The 18,183-nt window shown below is 56.0% G+C and overlaps 1 protein-coding gene across 7 annotated transcripts in view; it reads right to left on the bottom strand.

The window, feature by feature from the left end:
* The window catches only part of JAKMIP1 (janus kinase and microtubule interacting protein 1), a 141,135-nt gene that overhangs the window by 3,449 nt on the left and 119,503 nt on the right, over positions 1 to 18,183 (bottom strand). For 6 of the 7 annotated variants that reach the window (XM_021100977.1, XM_021100982.1, XM_021100978.1 and 3 more), the window contains 4 exons: positions 13,939 to 14,007; positions 12,416 to 12,493; positions 10,564 to 10,767; positions 1,455 to 1,520 (listed from right to left, as the gene is read on the bottom strand). In XM_021100977.1, the coding sequence (XP_020956636.1) occupies positions 1,455 to 1,520; positions 10,564 to 10,767; positions 12,416 to 12,493; positions 13,939 to 14,007 (417 nt within the window). Of the gene's footprint in view, positions 1 to 1,454; positions 1,521 to 10,563; positions 10,768 to 10,847; positions 12,494 to 13,938; positions 14,008 to 18,183 lie in introns of those variants that run through there. The other variant, XM_013978520.2, reaches the window with a different exon arrangement.

The following is an 18,183-nucleotide window of genomic DNA, read 5'->3' as shown; positions in this document are numbered from 1 at the left end:
GCGGTTATTTTTCTGCCAGCCCAGGCCGAGAGGGCCCACAGGGAAATCCTTGAAGTATACGTGAGATCCTCTGGCTCCTTAAAATAGGAGCTGGCAGATGGGAACTCTAGGAATCGGTTTAAACCTAATTCCCGCTGGATGGCCGGGGGCCCTGGCGGGAGAGCCAGCCCAACCCCCAGCGCAGATGCTCCAGCCATGACCCTCTGCTGCCCCCCTGAGGACACTGCCGGTTGTGCAGGCTGGGAAGCCCCGCGGCTCCAGGGGCAGGTGCGTTGAAGCCAGAAAGGTGATTTTCACCTATTTAAAAGCAGACTCGCAGGAGAGAAACCTGTAGCAGCTGAAGAGCTGCTCTATATCTTTGCGCCATCGTGTTTGAGTCCCTCTAGACAGAGTGGACTATCATCCCATTTGTAGGTAGCCCCCAATCTGCTCTCTGGTGGCTTCTGTGACTTTGGTCTCACTCTGTCGATGGAATGAGTGGGCTTCCGCTCCCCAAAGACTGGCCTAAGACACCTGAAGCCCAGATATGCCCTTTCTCCCTCTTCTTCCCTGGGGAAGCTTCTGGGGCACATTGTCGCTGAGGGGCCCCCCTAGGTGGGGTCACTTCACCTGTTCCCACACGTGAGCTTATCCCTGTGATACAAAATGTGCAACTGTGGGTTTTCTCTCTACGCAGGTATTACTCATCCTGCAAACACTTGACAATGGTGTATTCCGTGGTAAGAACTGTCTTGGGTAAAGAGATGAAGAAAAGCTGGTCCCTGAACTCAAGGAAGTCACAGCCCCCGGGTGGATGTGCAGGAAGTAGCAAATGTCCTGATAAAGGTGCTGCACACATGGACTCATTGGTCCCTCTGGACCGACAGCATGTGGCAGAGGTGCTGGTGGAGTGGCTGTGATATCCCTGGAGACCCCAGCTATCCCGTCCCAGCTACGGGCTCATTGGCAAGTGTCTCAGCATCCCCACCTGTAAAAAGGTAATAATATAGGGAGACAATGGGGCTGGGTGCCAGCCTCACTTCCTGCTGGGAGGGAAGGACTCCCAAGAATACCGGTTTGGGGCAAATCCATCCTTTAAGGTGAAGGAGTCCACGAGAGACAGCCCATGTCTGTGGCTGGCTTATGGCTCATGAAAGGTCCCCCCCACCCTTCCTAGTGAGGTAGTGTCAGAGGCAAGCTGTGGAAGGTCTTTCTGGAAAGAAAAAAAAAAAAAAAAAGACAACCCCATCCCTCCTCACGCAAAGTTGGTCCCAGACTGCACTTTTCTTCCCTAGAGAAGTACTTGATGGGGCTGCTTAATGTCTTAGACTACTAGTCTGGGGGACAGGGTCAGAGAAGGGAAGGCTGGAGACAGGAGCCCAGGCCTTGGGTTTCATGGAACTGAAAAGAGACTATGCCATGCTAGCAGCTCATGGAAAGAAGCCCAGGGAGTGGTCCGAGCGCAAACCACCTACCTTCTCTTCCAGCTCTTTCAGATGTCGCTTCTGGACTTCCAACTTGTCCTCCAACTCACGGACTCTCTGCAATACATTAAGTTCAGTGTCAGAAAAAAAGAAAACTTCCAGGTTCAAACCTTACTATTCCTTGTCTATCATGGTGGAGTGGATGCAGTGACACAGAAATGAAGTGGGCAGCTCAACTCACTTAAAAATGGGAGTCTAGGCAATTGACAAGGTTACAGAGTTTCTGGCATGTGGCAAGGTGATTATATACATATTTTTCATTATGGTTTATTAAAGATCCTGAATGCAGTTCCCTGTGCTATGCAGTAGGACCTTGTTCTTTATCTATTTTATATACAGTAGTTTTGTATCTGCTCATCCCAAATGCTTAATTTAACCCCCTTCCATCTTTCCCCTTTAATAACAGTAAGATTGTTTTCTATGTCTGTGAGTCTGTTTCTGTTTTGTAAATAAGTCCTTTGTGTCATATTTCAGATCCCACTTACAAGTGATATCATATAGTATTTGTCTCTCTCTGTCTGACTTACTTGGCTTAGCACGATAACCTCTAGGTCTGTCCATGTCGCTGCAAATGGCATTATTTCAGTCTCTTTTTTTATGACTGAGTAGTATTCCACTGTACATATGCACCACATCGTACTTTTGTACCTGGGCAGGCCTGTCTCTCCACCCCCTGAATCAAGACTGAGGCCTCTCCAGACCCAGGAGGCTCCCTCAGGCCCCTCTGTGACTCTGTTTTGACCTCTACCAATAGAGGAAGATTGTATCTGTTCTTGAAGTAACATGGGAAGGAAATTATACCGTGTGTGCTCTTGCAAAGGATCTTTTTAAAACATAAACATCCAGTGTTGCCATTGTGGCTCAGCAGGTTAAGAACTGACTAGTGTCCATGAGGATGTGGGTCCTAACCCTGGCTTCATTCGGTGGGTTAAGGATCCAGTATTGCCCTGAGCTGCCGCAGAGGCTGCAGATGTGGCTCGGATCCTGCACTGCTGTGGTTGTGGTGTAGGCTGGCAGCTGCAGCTCTGATTTGACCCTAGCTTGGGAACCTCCATATGCCACAGGTGCGTCCCTAAAAAGGAAAAAAAAAAAAGGAAAAAAAACCCATAAACCTCAAGCCTAGAGGGAGATACGGAGGCACCTTGGGCAGGTTAATAGAGATGGTGATTTAAAGCAGCGGCACGTGCCACACTCGTCCAAGGTGTATTTAGCTGGAGCCTGGCAGCCGGGACAGAGGAAGTGAGTGCCAGTGGCAGGCATGGCTGTGGCAGCCACCAGGATTCTCAGAAGCCCACTTGGCACTGGGCTTCAGGACCAACTGTCCCCATTTGCTCAGGACATTCCTGGTTTAGCACTGAAAGTGCAGTCTTGAGAAACCCATCAGTCCCAGGCAAACGGGGACAGCTGCTGTGCCCACTGACTGTCTCTTGGGGTGCACGCCCAGCACCCTCAGTGGTTTATCCATCTGTTCTTTCTGGTTCCACACAGCATCCCACCGGTTGGGGGCAGTGGGGTTGGCAAGTACGACCTTTTCCAGCTTGTCACATGCCCAGGAGCACCCCATCACCTCTAAAGAGCGGACACCCCTGGACACCTGCCTAGCTGGCTGCAGCCTTGCCAAGCCTGAACGGAGCTGGAGACCCAACTCCTTGGGTGCACGCTGTCAGGCTGAAGAGTGGGCGATTTGGGTCAGCCTGGATTAAGCATGTGGCCCCGTTATCAGGCCTGGAGCAGCCTTCTAGGCCTAGACCCCCAAACTCGGATCAACATCACCTGCCCCAGAGTTTCTGACCCAGTAGTTCTGGGGTGGAGCCTGAGAAGACGTATGTCCCACAGGTTCCTGGGGGATAAGGATGCTGCTGGTCAGGGGCCCCATTCTGAGCCACCCCTCTGGGCACCTGCACCCACTCAGCAAATATGGCATCATATGCCCAGAGCTTCAGGGAGGTTATGGTCCAATCAAGCCCAGGTGATGGCTTTATACAAACACACAGATGGTGCCCTGGATGAAGACAGGTGTCATGGAAGAAGTCAAGCAGCGGTAGGGACGGGCTGGACGCTATTGCATGTGGGTCTTCAGGGAAGGTCATGCTGAGCAGAGAGGGCGGGGGGTAAGGAACTGAGGTGTGGGCTGTGGGCCAGAGGAGGCACAGAAGCCAGCCCCCAGTGGTTTTCCAGACGCCGAAGAGGGAAGGGAATGCCAGGCAGAAGGAATGGTGTCTGTATACAGGGAGCTGGGGGTGCGGGATGGACGGAGCCCAGAGGGTCTGGAATGTTCTGGTGAGGAGCTTGGTGATTCGGGGAGAGGGGGTGCGGGGGGGTGTAAAGGATTTTAAGCAGGGAGATGATGAGATTGTGATTTTGGAAAGAGCACACTGCCAGCAAAGCAGAGGGGGATGCACATGGAAGAAGCGCCGGCAACACTTCTGCTCTCAGATCTGTGACCTTGGGCAGGTGGTTCAGCCTCCCCGGCCTTGGCTTTCTGATCTGTCAGTTGGGGTTAATAGCGTTGCCCATTAGCAAGCGAGCCTGCGCAATGTGCTTGGAGCAGGGCTGGCAGAGGGAGCCAGTGTTACCTCTCACCCGAGGGTAACATCTGGCCCGCCTCCCAAGACCCCCTCCCAAGACGGGCCGGCAGAGAGCATCTCAGAATGAGCACAGAACTTGGCTGGCCCCTGGCTTGGATCCCGGGCCCCAGACTTAAGCAGCTGGTGGATTCGGGGGAGTCACGTAATCGAGTAACCTCTCTGTGCGGAATCCCTCCTCTAAGATCTACACGCTCACCCAATGACCTTAACATGCGGACCTGGGGAAAGTGCCCTATAAACTACAGCGCCACACCGAGGGAGGACAGCGCTTTATCGCTTCCAAATGATGTGCAAAAATCTCCTAGGAACAAATTCTGGGCATTAAAAAATCAGCCTGAGGCATTCTCATTCTACTCTTTCCTGACTTTGTTTTTTTTTTTTAAAAAACCAGGGTCAGTCTCTCACTCGGGTATGGGAGGCTGGAAGGGGCTTTGAGATCTGATGCCATGGTTTCACATTCCGGCTCTGCCACTTCCTGGCTGTGTGACGCCGGGCAAGTGGCTGACCCTCTCTGAGCCTCACTCGCCTCACCTGTGAAACTGCACCAATAGTTCTCATAGGGTTGGTGTGAGTGTTAATGAACCAACATTTATGGAGCCCCTTCCACGTGCCAGCTCTGGTCTACCTCCCTGCATTGGACCACAAGCCTCACGAGGGCAGCTGAGTCCCCGGCACTTGGGGCAATGCTCGGCAATGCGGACATTCGGAAAAAGTACAAGCCAGGAGTTTCCTGGTGGCTTAACGGTTAAGGATTTGGCGTTGTCGCTGCTCTGGCTCCATCCCAGGCCCGGGAACTTCTGAGTGCCATGGACATGGTGACAAAAGGACAGGGGGAGGGGGGAAGAATAAGAAGAGGAAGGGGAAGAAGGGGAGGAAGAAGGGGCATTAGAAATGAAGGCGGCGTGGCGTGGAGCAGGGGAAGCTCGTGAAAGAGGTGCTGATGCATTTGCCGAGCAGAGCCCAGGGCCCAGAGGTGTTGTTCTTTACCAGGTAGTGTTCTAACGATGCTCCTTACACCTATTGTTTCGGCCTGGTGGTCCCTTCTAAGAATTCCATATGCGGTGGGTACTGCTTTTAAAATCACAGCTGACGAACAAGGTAAACTTTTCCTCCCGCACAATAAACCCGGCCTCCCCTTGGGGCCTTTTAACTTGCTGTTCTCTCTGCAAATTGCTGCACGGCTCACCTCTCACATCATTCCAGCCTCAGGTCTCACCGTTTCTTTCTTTTCTTTTCTTTTCTTTTTTTCTTTCACTTTTAGGACCACGCCTGTGGCACATGGAGGCTCCCAGGCTAGGAGAGGAATTGAAGCTGCACCTGCTGGCCTACACCACAGCCATAGTAACGCCAGATCAGAGCTACGTCTGCGACCTACTCCACAGCTCACGGCAATGGCAGATCCTTAACCCATTGAGCGAGGCCAGGGATCGAACTCGCATCCTCATGGATACTAGTCAGGTTCGTTACTGCTGAGCCACGACAGGAACTCTGCAGGCTCACCTTATCTGATATTTAGGCACCTGCCGCTTACTTCCCCTGAGTGGGACAGGAAAACACACTCTCTAGGAAAGCAGAGACTTTGCCCACTGCTCCACCCCCGCCCGGTGGCCAGACCTGTGCCCGGCACGTGATAGGTGCTCAGGGAACAGCTGTGGAATGAAGGCAGGAGGCGGCAGGGTCTCACTGTCGTCAGCATCGTGCTGTCACGGGGCTGGCTGTCGGGAAAGTCTCTCTACCTGGGCCTCACCTGGATGACCCAAGTCCAGCCCAGTCCTCTCAAGGAAACACCCAGCCAAACAGATGTACTCTCAAGTCTGAGCATCTTTTGCCAAGACACCGAGGTGCTGGCTGAGGCTTCTGCTTCCTGCTGCTATTACACGTGTAACGTTGGGCAGGGGGTGGAGGGCGGAGCAGGAATCTGTTAGCATCATGGCATCCTCGGTCACATCTGTGCCACCCTGGGAGAGTCTGGCCAAGCATTTCTGCCTACAGGGTGACACAGGACCCTGAAGACAAAGCCTAGAGCTGGAGCTGCTCTGAACCACCCACAGTGCAGACACAGAACCTGGGGTCAGGAGGGTGCAGCCCTGCCAACGTCTCGGAGCTGAGCCCAGAGCAGGAGGAGGTGGAGCCCTCCCCCTGGAATCTGGGACCTGATATGACAGAGGAGGGTTCACCTGAGCTGCATCAGGGCAGAAGGCAGGAGAACTCGCTCGCTTACAAAGCCAAAAAAATAACGAGACCCTCTGCGATGGGCAGAATTGTGTTCCCTTCAAATTCCTGTATTGAAGCCCTAACCCACAGGGGGGGCTGCCTTTGGAGACCGGGTTACGAGGTTAAATGAGCCCACAGGCTGGGCCCTAATCTCGTAGGATTGGTGGTTTTATGAGAAAAGCACGATGACGCTCTCTCTCCCATCTGTGCCCCACGCTGCACGCCCCTCCAACCCCCTCGCCCTGTGTGCGGGCGCAGAGGGGAAGGCGGCCGCGTGTGAGCCAGGAAGAGAGCCCTCGCCAGCAACCAACCAGACGGTACCCGATGCTGCATGTCCAGCCTCTGCTGTTTAGGCCCCCCAATCTGTGGTCCTTTGTTATGGCAGCCCAAGCCAACGAAGACAGACACTTAAACCCCCTGTAACCCTCAGTCCTGTGTCTCAAAGACTAATATTTAACTACTTGAGCTTGCACAGAAATCACATTTCTTGGGCGTCTTGTTAAATGCAGGACCCTATGCAGCAGGTCTGGGGTGGGGCCCGAGCAAGCTGCACTTCTAAGAGCTCTCAGGTGATATGCTCTGCAGACCGCAGGGTAGTCCAGCCAGGGTGGACTTGGAACGCTGCCTTGCTGTTACTACACAGACAGCCCTCCTCTGCCTGGACACCGCCCAGGCAGCAGCTCACTCACTCCCGGCTGTGCTCCATCTCACAAATGCCCCAGAGCGATGCACCATCCGCGAGTGACACCAGCACTGGCTGAGATGCGCGCATCAGTGTATCTTAGTAAGAGTGGGGCAGCCTTCGTCTTCGGTGGGAGGAAGCATGTCTACCATTTACCTTTGGCAGAATTCTCAACTGATCGGAAGGTGATCCAGAGGTCGGGGACAAGCAGCTCCCAGCCCTGGCTCAAGCTCAGTCCCTTTTCCCACGGGAGGCACGTGCAATTTACTAGGAAGGCCAAGAGAATCGTCAAAGGAAGGGAGTCCCCCGCACGACCTGACACAGACACTCCAAAACCTTTGCTGTTAAAGGATTTTCTTCTGTAAGGGAGCCTAGTCCTCAGTGGCCCACGCAGCCAGCATGGCTTGCTTTCCACTTGTTCTTTTTTTTTTTTTTTTTTTTTTTTTTTTTTTCTAATCATCGGAGTCCCTTTTTCTCTTGGTGGGACATGGTGCTTTCCCAGGATTCCCAGCCACATGTGGCATTGACCTTTGCCTTTAGGGTGTGCAATGGACCCATCACACATCCCACACTTAGACCAGCACCTCTGTGGGATCCGGGTCCTTGGGCGGGATCAATTACACAAATGCTTTTGAATCACAAAGGATTCAAATACACAAAGGCTCTTCTTCTTCTTCTTTGTGTGTGTGTGTGTGTGTGTGTGGCTGTGCCTGTGGCATGTGAAATTCCCAGGCGGAATCGAACCTGAGCCACAGCAGTAACCTGAGCCATGGTAGTGACCACACCAGATCCTTAACCCCGCTGAGTGGCCAGGGAAGCCTGACAAATGCTTTGCTTCAAGCTGGATTTTTGCTGCCCACGAATCAAGCCCTCATGCACACTCAGCCGCGAGTCCCACCAAGGAGGCCCCACGCAGGCCATTGGCTAAGCAGGCACCCAGCTCCCAGCGCTGTCTGGCCCTGCACCTGTCACACCCTCACAGCCCGTGCTTGGCAACAGTAACAGCCACTTGCACTTGCTGAGAGTGCTTTCCATGTAAGTTCATGTAAAGCGTACAAGGTCCCGGTGAGTAGGTGTTATTACCATCCCAGCAAAGTGAGGCCCAGATAGGTTAAGTCACTTATCCAAGGCCACACAGCTAGTGAGAACAGGGCTCAAAGTTCCAGGGTCTGTGTTTTCATCCAGTGCTAAGCACCCCTGCTCTGCTGCTGTCTGAAATGCTGCTCCCGGGGGGATGGTCACCTGGCTTTTTCCTATTTACCTTCAAACCTTAGCCCAGCTGGCCCTGTCGCAGCCTCCCCCCAGGAAGGGACCCTTCCCTGCAACCCCCAACACATTGCGCCCATGGACTGGAGAGCCCAGCCACGCTGGACGGTCAGGATCTGTTCCCCGTTTGGCTCCCCACCCCGACTGGATCGGGGCCAGCTTCGGTGACTTTTCACTGACAGCTCAGCGACAGTGTCCTCAGAGACAAACACCCCATGCCTGCAGCCCCGAGCAAGATCTCCTTGGACCGTAACTGACCATAAGCTCCTCCCCCTTTTGCCTCCCCTCCCCCACCCCTCACTCCGCAAACGCCTCCTCCTGGATCTTGCTGGCCATCACTCTGCTCATTCTCACTGCAAATTGTCCGACTCCATCCCCAGTGGCCCATCCTGCACCAGCGGCTTCCCACCCACCTGAGCTGCAGGGACTCCAAACCCTCCCCACCTCACCCCCACTGTGTCCTTACAGGGGGTGTGGCTTCCTTCCTTCTTCCCTCAGGACCCAGCCCCATGTTGGGGGTACATACGCACGGTTTCACACTGTCACCTCCTTCCCCACCCTGTCTGCTCAGGGAAGAGCGGGCCGAGGGCCTTGTCATCACCTGCCGGCAACACTTGGGTTCCAGCCACCCCCTCACCTGCACGGGCCCTCGTGCTCGCCTCTCCGCTCCCTCCTGTTGGCCGAAGCACCCCTGCCTCTCAGGAATCTCCCATATTAATGAACCTCTCCCCCATTCTTGGGGGTGTGGGGGTGTCTGTGTCCTTGCTGTTTAAGATGCTCAGCAAACATCCAGCACATGCTGGGCATCCCACAGGCTCAGGAACCAGCTGGCAGATCCCAGGGGCACAGGGGGCAGCGCGGGAGCCTGGGCAGAGGGTCGCGGGGGGCTGCAAGACGTCCTCTCACCCTCGCACCCTGACAGGTCCTCAACTGAGGGCCACCAGCAGTGCCTCCCGCACCCCCTCCTCAAACCCACCAGGGACCTTGGCTTCTCAGTCCACATGGGGGCTTCTGCTGCTTCGAACACCCCTCTCCGCCTCTGCTCCTCCAAAGTCTCTGTCTCCTCTGTGACTCTGAGTCCCACTGGAGGTCTGACCCTTCCTCACTGGCAGACACCTTTGGGGACATGTGTTCACCATCCTGAACCTCAGTTTCCTCATCAGGAAAATGGACATGATCACCCCCACCCGCAGGCGTCCCTGAGCTAAGGGACCTGACGCAGGGACCCCCAGCGAATGCCGGATCCAGCTGCTGCCTCCTCTTCCTCATCACCTTCCCGAGTCCTGGGAACGTGGTCCCTACGTGCTCAGCATGGCGGGATGCTCACCCGGCCCCCAAATTCACGTAGGATGACATTTACGTTTTCTGCGTTAGCAACTGATACAGCTTCCAGGGCCCTGTCCTCAAGGGAGCCGTCATCACAAAACACAGCCCGGAGCAAACCCGCAGCCCGCACCTCCTGGTCACAAGAACCCGAGTTTCTCTAACCCACCCCAAGCTCCCAGTCTATAAGTATGACCGGGTCACTTTCCTGTACAGCAGGCATTGACAGAACATTGTCAATCAACTATCATAAAAAATTTTTAAAAAAGCAATATGTAAGAAAAAAAAAAAAAGAGCCTGAATTTAAGCAGAACATGGACACTGGTGGAAGAGGGGGCATCTTGCTGTCGTCGGTGTTCCCACTGGGGGGGTGGGGCCCCTGTTTAAATGTATGATCACGCGTTCAATCCCTGGCCCTGGAACTTCCGCGTGCCACGGGCGTGGCCAAAAATAAACAAGCAAACGAACAAATAAATGTCTGATGAGAAACAGCTGGCATACGATGCCCGAGAGCCCACGTCTCCCCATCACTGAGGGTCCCCCGCAGGCCACGCGGGCATCCTTGGGAAGACACCCCTGCTTCACGGAAACTTGCTTTACTGCCAGCTGGCCATGGAACATTCCAGTCAGTGTGTCAGTGCGCCAGCAGGGGACAGGAGAGGCAGAGAAGCATGGGCGGTGGTGCGTGGCACCTGGCTAGGCCCTTGCTCCTACCTGCTAGGCCCCTGTCTTACCTGTGGGCCCCCTGCCCCTATCTGTGGGGCCCCTGCCCCTATCTACTGGTCCCCTGCCCTACCTGTGGGCCCCTGTTCTACCTGCGGCCCCTGCCCTACCTGTGGGGCCCTGCCTTACCTGCTGGGCCCCTGCCTTACCTGCTGGGCTCCTGCCTTACCTGCTGGGCTCCTGCCCTACCTGCTGGGCTCCTGCCCTACCTGTGGCCCCTGCCCTACCTGCTGGGCCCCTGCCCTACCTGTGGGCCCCTGTTCTACCTGTGGCCCCTGCCCTACCGGCTGGGCCCCTGCCCTACCTGCTGGGCCTGCTGCAGCAGCTCCATGCGCTCCCGCAGGATCTGGCTGTCGAACTCCCGGCTCTGCCGCAGGATCTGCCTGCGCACCTTTTCCACGGCGGCCTGCAGGTCCTCCCGCCAGCCCTCGCTCAGCGCCGCGCTGGCCCTCCGCCCCGGCTCCTGCTGCAGCGCGTTGTACAGGGTGGCCTCCAGTTCTTGGATTTTCTGAGCGGCCCAAATCACACAGACAGTGGGAGGTCACGCGTGGGCGACAGGCACCCCAGGACACTGCCACGAGCGAGGCCGAGCAGGGCATCTCGGGCCGGGAGAGGAGGTGCGCGCGGGGACCGGCAGTGCCCAGGGTGGTTGTGAGGGTGAGGGAGGCCCTTCCAGCCCCGTGCACACAGTTGCAAGAACACGTATTACTCTCTTGGGTCAAGGTGCCCTGCTCTGCACAGGAGGGACCAGGGCAATAAGAACAAAGAGTCACAACTGCCCCTTAAAATGCAGGCTTCGAAGAGAAGTTGGAGGTGGCTGGTCTTTTATTTCATCTTTGGCTTCCAAATTACTGCCCTTGTTTTGGGAACAAATCTCCCCTTTTATCGTGAGTACAGTGGGAAAATGTGTCTCCAATTCTGGGGACGTGGCATTCAGCTGGCTGGCCAGGAATGCCACTGCCAGCCCAGGCCAGTGGGAAGTGTCCTCACTGCTCCCTCTCCCCCGAAAAGCAGGACACCCCCGGTTTGCAAAGCGATTGAGTGCAGAGGGAAAGTGTGTTTGCAAAAGGACGGAGATGAGACAGAAGCAAGCAAAACCTCCCAAAGTGAAAGAGGGTGAGAAACAGATGAGTGTGCTTCCATTTTTAAATTGTCCCCAAGATTGTTACAACACTGAGTCCCCAGAAGCAAGAAATGAGAGGGCGATGCCTCGTCTTGCTGAGGCTCACACTGTCCTCACCTTCCCCATCCCCTGCCCCCCCCAGGGGGGTCTAGCCTCGGAGTCTGGACACCAAGGGCCCTGGGTCCCCGGGAGGGAGGTGGGCCGGCCTTCTCCCCCAGAGCTCCCGCCTGTGCTGAGCCCAGCCTCCCGTGCTCCATCTGCATGGAAACGGGGTTTGCCAGTGGAGTTGTCATTACTGAGTCTGCCTTTCTTAGGTCGGAACCCCGCTTGGTAAGTGATTTTAACCACGAACCATCTGGGCAAAGGTTTGCTCCAGGCTTTGCTGTTCCTGCAAGAGCGGCAATGAACTCTAAGTTACCTCTGCTCTGGGGACAGCCTGGAAATGTCCCATTCCGTCATCTCTCTCCCCCCGAAGGGAGAGCTTCCCTCAGTGCCAGGACCACCTGCTTGAGTCCTCCAGGCTGTACGACCTGTGAACCTGAACGTGATCCCACCTACGTTCATCACCAGGAAGCACTGAACCAGTCCCGTGACTGGGACAGGATGCTGCACAGACCACACCACAAGCAGTTCTGGTTCTGGGATCGCTCGGCCTTTGCTCATGGCCGAATGTTCCTTTGTAACGGTCTCTTTTTGCTATTTATGGGGAAGCTTGCTCTGGGTTTTAAGCATAAAGAAGTATTATTGAGAAGAAAGTTGTCCTTTGTCTCAACGATTGCAAAAACTGAGTAAGTGTGGCTAAAGAAACCATCAGGCTAGGTAAATGTTTTTGAAACATTATGATGGATTTGGAGAAAGTGACAACTTATCTGTACCGTCACGCGGGCTGAAACTAGTCGAAATGCGGAGGTGGCGTGGGGATCGTGCCCACGCAGCACCTCAGGGACCCCAAAGGTGCCATCACCCCAAAGGAAGGGCAGCCTGTAATACTAGGGCTAAAGAGCCAGAAGGTCCAACCCACTTCCGGTCCTACCAGGTAAGCCTGGTCAAGGGCTTGCTTCCTGTAGTCTAGCTCCTCCTCCAGGTAGCCCTTCTGCCTGCTGAACAGGTCCTGAAAAAGAGGAGGCGTCCAAGGTCAAGATCAGCACAAGAACCTGTCACTGGGCAGCTCTTTAGAGCCCACCTACTCAGACTTGCTAGACAGTGACGGCCCCGCGGAGGTGGGGGCCCGCCAGGTGCTTGGGTGAGAAGGGAGGTCAGGTCTGCCTTGCTCGCTCCGGCACAAATTCCCCAGAAGGAGCCTCCCCGCCCAGGAACCTTGATCAAGCCTGTCCCAAATCCTCCCAGCCTCCTTCCTCTTGGGTGCCTGACTGCAGTGAAGGGGCCACCCCCAACTCGGTGCTCAAGCCCAGGTTGCAGGAATCCTTGTCCTGGGGGCCCCTGAAGACCGTCTCAATAGTTTTCAGGGGCAACTCCTCCTCCCCCCCAACATGAGCGGTGTCACCCACCTCCCAGTCAGTCTCAGCACTATGTCCCCACCCTCCGGGTCACTCAGTCCTCAAAGGTATGATCGCTCTAGAACCCAAATCTCTTCTCTGACTGATTGGGGGGGTTTCGGGGTTAGAGCTCAGGTGCTGCAACCACCTGACTTCAGACAGGACGAAACAGAGGGCCAGAGAGGACCAGTGCCTTGTCCTAACACCACAGTTCACTGGTGGCAGAGGTGGGACTAGACACCCAGGCCTGGTGATGCCACCCAGGGCTCTTCCCAGCCCATTCGCTGCTTCCAGGCCTTAGGCTCTTCCTTCCTCCCTCACCTCTCATTTCCACTGCCCGTGACTCAGCGGGTTAGGGATTCAGCGTTATCACGGCTGTGGCTCTGGTCATGGCTACGGGGGCGGGGGGGAGGTGTTGATCCCTGGCCTGGGAACTTCCATATGTCATGGCTGTGGCTAAAAGGGGAAACAAAAAGCAAGGAAGGAAGGAGGGAGGGAGGAAGGGAACGTGAATTGGTCCTTGAAGCTCAAGAACCATCTCTCTGGGAAGCCTTTCCCGACATCCCCAGGCTGGCTAAGATGGATCCCGCACTACGCCCATGGCACCTGGTCAATATCAGGTACCCGCATGTGCCAAGCACTGTGCAGAATGGGCCGTGTGTCCCGCCTCCTCCTCTGAGAGCACAGGGAGGTGAGACAGGAGCCCCACTGAGTAACGAGGAGACCAGTGTCCAGTGTGTCTCTCCCAAGTTCATGGCCAATAAGGGGCACAGCGCAGACCGCAGCCCTGTACGCACATCCCCACGGGCTTGTGGGATACCTATCAAGGCAGGGACCCCGCTATTCATTACCAAACCCCTCATCCTGGCAAGGGTCCTGCTTCCAAAAATATGTATCGAGTGAATAACTGAGCGAATGGACGATAATTACACAGGACAGCAATTAGGGCCAAAGCACGATTTAGAAATGCGTGCAAATAAATACCGGCAAGGCCGTCCCGGGAGCGACTTGTCTGAGCTGTCACCTCCCTCCCCCTCCCCCCTCAGGGTCACACCTTTACCTTCTCCCTCTCCAGGTCGATCATCTTCTGGGTCAGGGCCGCCTCGGTTCCCTCTATCTGCTTCAGCCACTGGAAAACATCGGGGACGGAGGGCAGAGGGCACGGTGAGAACCAGGTCCCGCCAGGGCCCACCTTCTAGAGGAGGCTGCTGGCCCGGAGAGGAAGCCACGTGACAGGGTGGTCCTGGAAACGGAATCTCATAGGCAGTATGGATGTTTCAGCTTTACAGACGCCTGCTCAGGTATCAAAGGGACACACGCGTGTGCATGTGCACGCAGGTGGGTGTGGGGCGTGTGCCCAGGCGAGCCTGGGCGCAGGGGTGGCGGTGGGAGTGGGAACGCAAATCCGCGCTCAGTGGGCAGACTCCCAGCCCCCCTCGAGCCCACATCCCGGTAGGCAAGCCTCCCGGGTTCTCTGCCCATCGCTGTGCGGGCAGCTTCATCCTGGGACCTCATCTGGCCCCCTCATGACCACCTTGGGGGGGAAGGTCACCCCATTTTGCAGGTGAAGACCTAGCAGCTGAGCTAAGTCACTTGTCCGAGGCCACACAGGTGGGAGGTGGGGATTTCAAACCCAGCTCACAGGACGGCACCCTGCCACCAGCCCCTGCAGCTGCCCCCCCTGCAGCCACCTGGGTCAGGTCTGGGCGGCTGGCTGCACTGTGGGATGCAGGCACGAAAGGGGGTCCGGCCGTGCAGAGTACGAGGGCCTGAGAGCACCTGCCAGGGGTGCAGGTGATAGGGGAGCCTGGTCTCAGGTCTGGGCTGAGGAGGAGCGGAAGGCAGGCAGCTGTCCCTCAGGTGGAGGCATGATGGTGTCTCTATGAGGAGCCCGCCTGAGAGGTGGGGACCCACGTTACTGGATGTCGCCCTGTGGGATGTTTTAGGGGGGGTCCAGGGGTGTTGGGTCTGACAACAGTATAAGTATGAGCATTCAACCTCCCCGACGTGAAAGGCCACGCACAGCCCTTGCCTTGCCCCGCCCCGCCAAGGGGCCCGCCTTGGACACGCCCCTTTCCGACGCCCCGCCCCCTCGGCGCCGCGCGCTCCTCCCCGTCCACCGCCTCCGACTGCGCCCCACCCTGCAGGGACTCCTCCCGCCCCCGCGCCCTCTCCCGTCTCTGAAAGTCTCCCAACTGTCCCCCTCCAGCCCAGATCTGCCCCTACACGCTGATGCCTCAAGGCCCCTGAGAAAGGGCTCACAGGCCTCCCTCTACCGGGAGGACCCGCCTCACCTGCCCCGGGAAGCGGGGAGCAGCCCTGGCTCCTCCCACTGCACTTCCCAAAGGCGGGGCCCACCTCCGCCCATTCCAAAACCCCGCCCACCCCGCCCCAAGGCCTCCACCCAGTGCAGGCCCCTCTCAGCCTCCAGGCTTGCCTCTGACCCCAATCCCTCCTGGCCCACCTGCCAGCAGGTTCTCAAAACCTCTCATCTATTTATGGAACTTCCCTGTTCCGGCTTCAAGCCCCAGAGGAGACCCCAGTGCTCCTGACCCGGGCAGGGTGACAAGCCCCGCCTCCTTTCACCTCAGGGCCTTTGCACAAGCCCAGCCTCTGCCTGGAACGTCTCTCCTGTCCCCAGCCGGGGCCCTGGGCCATTACAGAGCTAACACCTACTGAGCCTTTGAACCTGAGTTAGCTGACGCCTCCTCTAGGAAGCCTGCCTGCTTCCTGAGCCCATGGGGTCAGCGGCCCTCCATGGATCTCTCCCCTGTCGCAGCAGTCACCTGACAGATGGCACCTTCCCTCGTCCCACTGCATGGGATACGCTCTGTTAAATGTCCTTACCCGGCACGGCCTGGTGTGAGGCAAGTGCCTCACAGACATTTGCTGGAGGAAGGAGGGTGTGGGGTGTGCGCTGGGGAACAAGCCTGGCGAGGGCTCGGACCCCAGAGGCTCCCGGCTTAAGTCACCACGAGCACCGCCCCTGGGGCGGCCCCAGAACCGAGAAGCAGGTGCTCAGTGCCTACTGCAGTCTTTCCTTACACGTTGCTGAGAGGGTGCCCAGTGTCTTAGACACAGGTAAGCATATTTTTGACAAGGAATGAAAAATATTTCATTTTTACTATCCTAATACAAGCAGTCATAAAACGAATAAAATAGAATAGGAAAAAAATCCAGTTTTGAATCATTGCAATAAGCTGCTTCTAGAACAGGTTTTTTGTAGGACACCCTGTCCAATTTTCTCCTACTGTTAAAACACAAATGAATTGGAGTTTCTGTTGTGGCTCAGCGGGTTAAGAACCCGACTAGTATCCATGAGGATGTGGGTTCGATCCCTGGCCCTGCTCAGTGGGTTAAAGGATCCTGTGTAGCTGTGGCTGTGGTATAGGCTTCAACTGCAGCTCCGATTCCACCTCTGGCCTGGGAACTTCCGTATGCTGCGGGTGTGGTCTTAAAAAGAAAAAAGAAAAAAAGAAAGATTTCAGGAGTTCCCGTCATGGTGCAGCGGAAACAAATCCGACTAGGAACCATGAGGTTGAGGGTTCGATCCCTGGCTCGCTCAGTGGGTTAAGGATCTGGTGTTGCCGTGAGCTGTGGTGTAGGTCACAGACACGGCTCGGATCCTGCATTGCTGTGGCTGTGGTGTAGGCTGGCAGCTGCAGCTCCAATTTGACCCCTATCCTGGGAACCTCCAAATGCTGCGGGTGCAGCCCTCAAAAGGCAAAAGACAAAACCAAAAAGAAAAGATTTGATATTCATATTATGCACGTAAAGAAAAAACTTGACAGGTCCTTTTTAGCCAGTGCGAGAATAAAGTGAGGCCAGAAAATGCTGGCCGTGGGCATCCTGGGCACGCGAGGTCATGGATTTCATATTCGAGTCCGGGCCTCGCTCAGGGGTGAGAATGCGAGAGGCTGTGCCCACCCCAGGAGAGAGGGGAGTGGGGACAGGGTGTCTGCCTGTCCCCAAACCCTCAGGGAGGAGTGAGTCAGCCCACCCCTAGGACACGGGGAGGGGGACTCTCGTGGGACGTGTGGCTGGTGCGACCCCATCCCAGCCAGCACATCGCCCATGGGGGCTGGACCCGATCCCAGAGCCGGGGTGTGGGAGCCTCTCTCCTCTAAGACCCCACCCTCCCTTCAGAGAGGGGACCCAGAGTCTTGCTCCAGCTGTTAGAAAGCTGGCAGTGGCCTCAGCTATGTTCTCTAATCTGCTGTTAGAGATTTTTGAAAACTTCATGGATTCTTAAAAACTTCCACTTTCTGATTCTGGTTTTTTTTTTTTTTTTTTGCTTCTGTGGTCATTACTGCTTTTTAGGGCCGCACCCACGGCATATGGAAGTCCCCAGGCTAGGGGTTGAATCAGAGCTGCAGCCGCCGGCCTACACCACAGCCACAGCAACACTGGGTCTGAGCCTCACCGGTGACCTGCACCACAGCTCACGGCAACCGACCCACTGATGGAGGCCAGGGTTTGAACCTGCGTCCTCATGGATCCTAGTTGGGATCGTTATCACCGGGCCACAACGGGAACTCCTTTCTGATTGATTTTAAATTTGAGGGAGAAGAGGCATGACTTGTGACCCCTTGCCAGGCCCCCGACGAGCTGTGTTCAAGCTTCCTCCCTCAGCATGTGTGGTGAGAGACGTGCTGAGACGGGGCGGTGTGTTTCCCTGAATCTTCCAGACGGAGCAGGGCTTCCCCAGGTGGTGATGGGAGGAGGGAAAGCGCCTGGGACAGGAAGCCGTTTGCAGCAAGATCTGCAGGAACACGTGATACTGCCGTCTGCATGGCACCTCACTCGTAGGCCACCAAAGGGGCTTTGTGCTTCTAAATAATTGACAACTGACACGGATCTCAGTTCGGTCAGATATCAGTACCAAGTGGAAATTTTAAAAATGAGGTATACTTGATGGCGGGGGGCTGACTGAGGATGTTGGGGGGGCCTGGGGCCCCACTGTGAGCTTTTCCTGAGCACCTCTCAGCTCCAGAGTGACTAACTGGTCCCCATTTGCCTGGACTGTCCCTGTTTCAGCACTGAAGTTCTCTGGCTGGGGAAGCCATGCATCCAGAGTAAACTGGACTAGTGAACAGCCTGGCTGTCCTGCCGGCGCTCCCAGGGGGTCCTGCTGACCCCCTTCTCTTCTGGGGCTGCCCTCTTGGTGCCAGACTCTCTCTGAGGGGGAGACAGAGCCTCTCCCAAGCACCGGACCTTTGATCACAGACACGCGTGGAGCTAGCGTCCCTGAGACAATGAGGAAAAGCTAAGTCCAGTCCCCATGGACTGTCCCACATGGACCCCT

Source organism: Sus scrofa, chromosome 8 (assembly GCF_000003025.6).
Source record: "Sus scrofa isolate TJ Tabasco breed Duroc chromosome 8, Sscrofa11.1, whole genome shotgun sequence".
NCBI classification, from domain to species: Eukaryota; Metazoa; Chordata; class Mammalia; order Artiodactyla; family Suidae; genus Sus; species Sus scrofa.
Note: the sequence above shows the minus strand (reverse complement) of the source record. Positions and strands in the feature narration are given on the sequence as shown.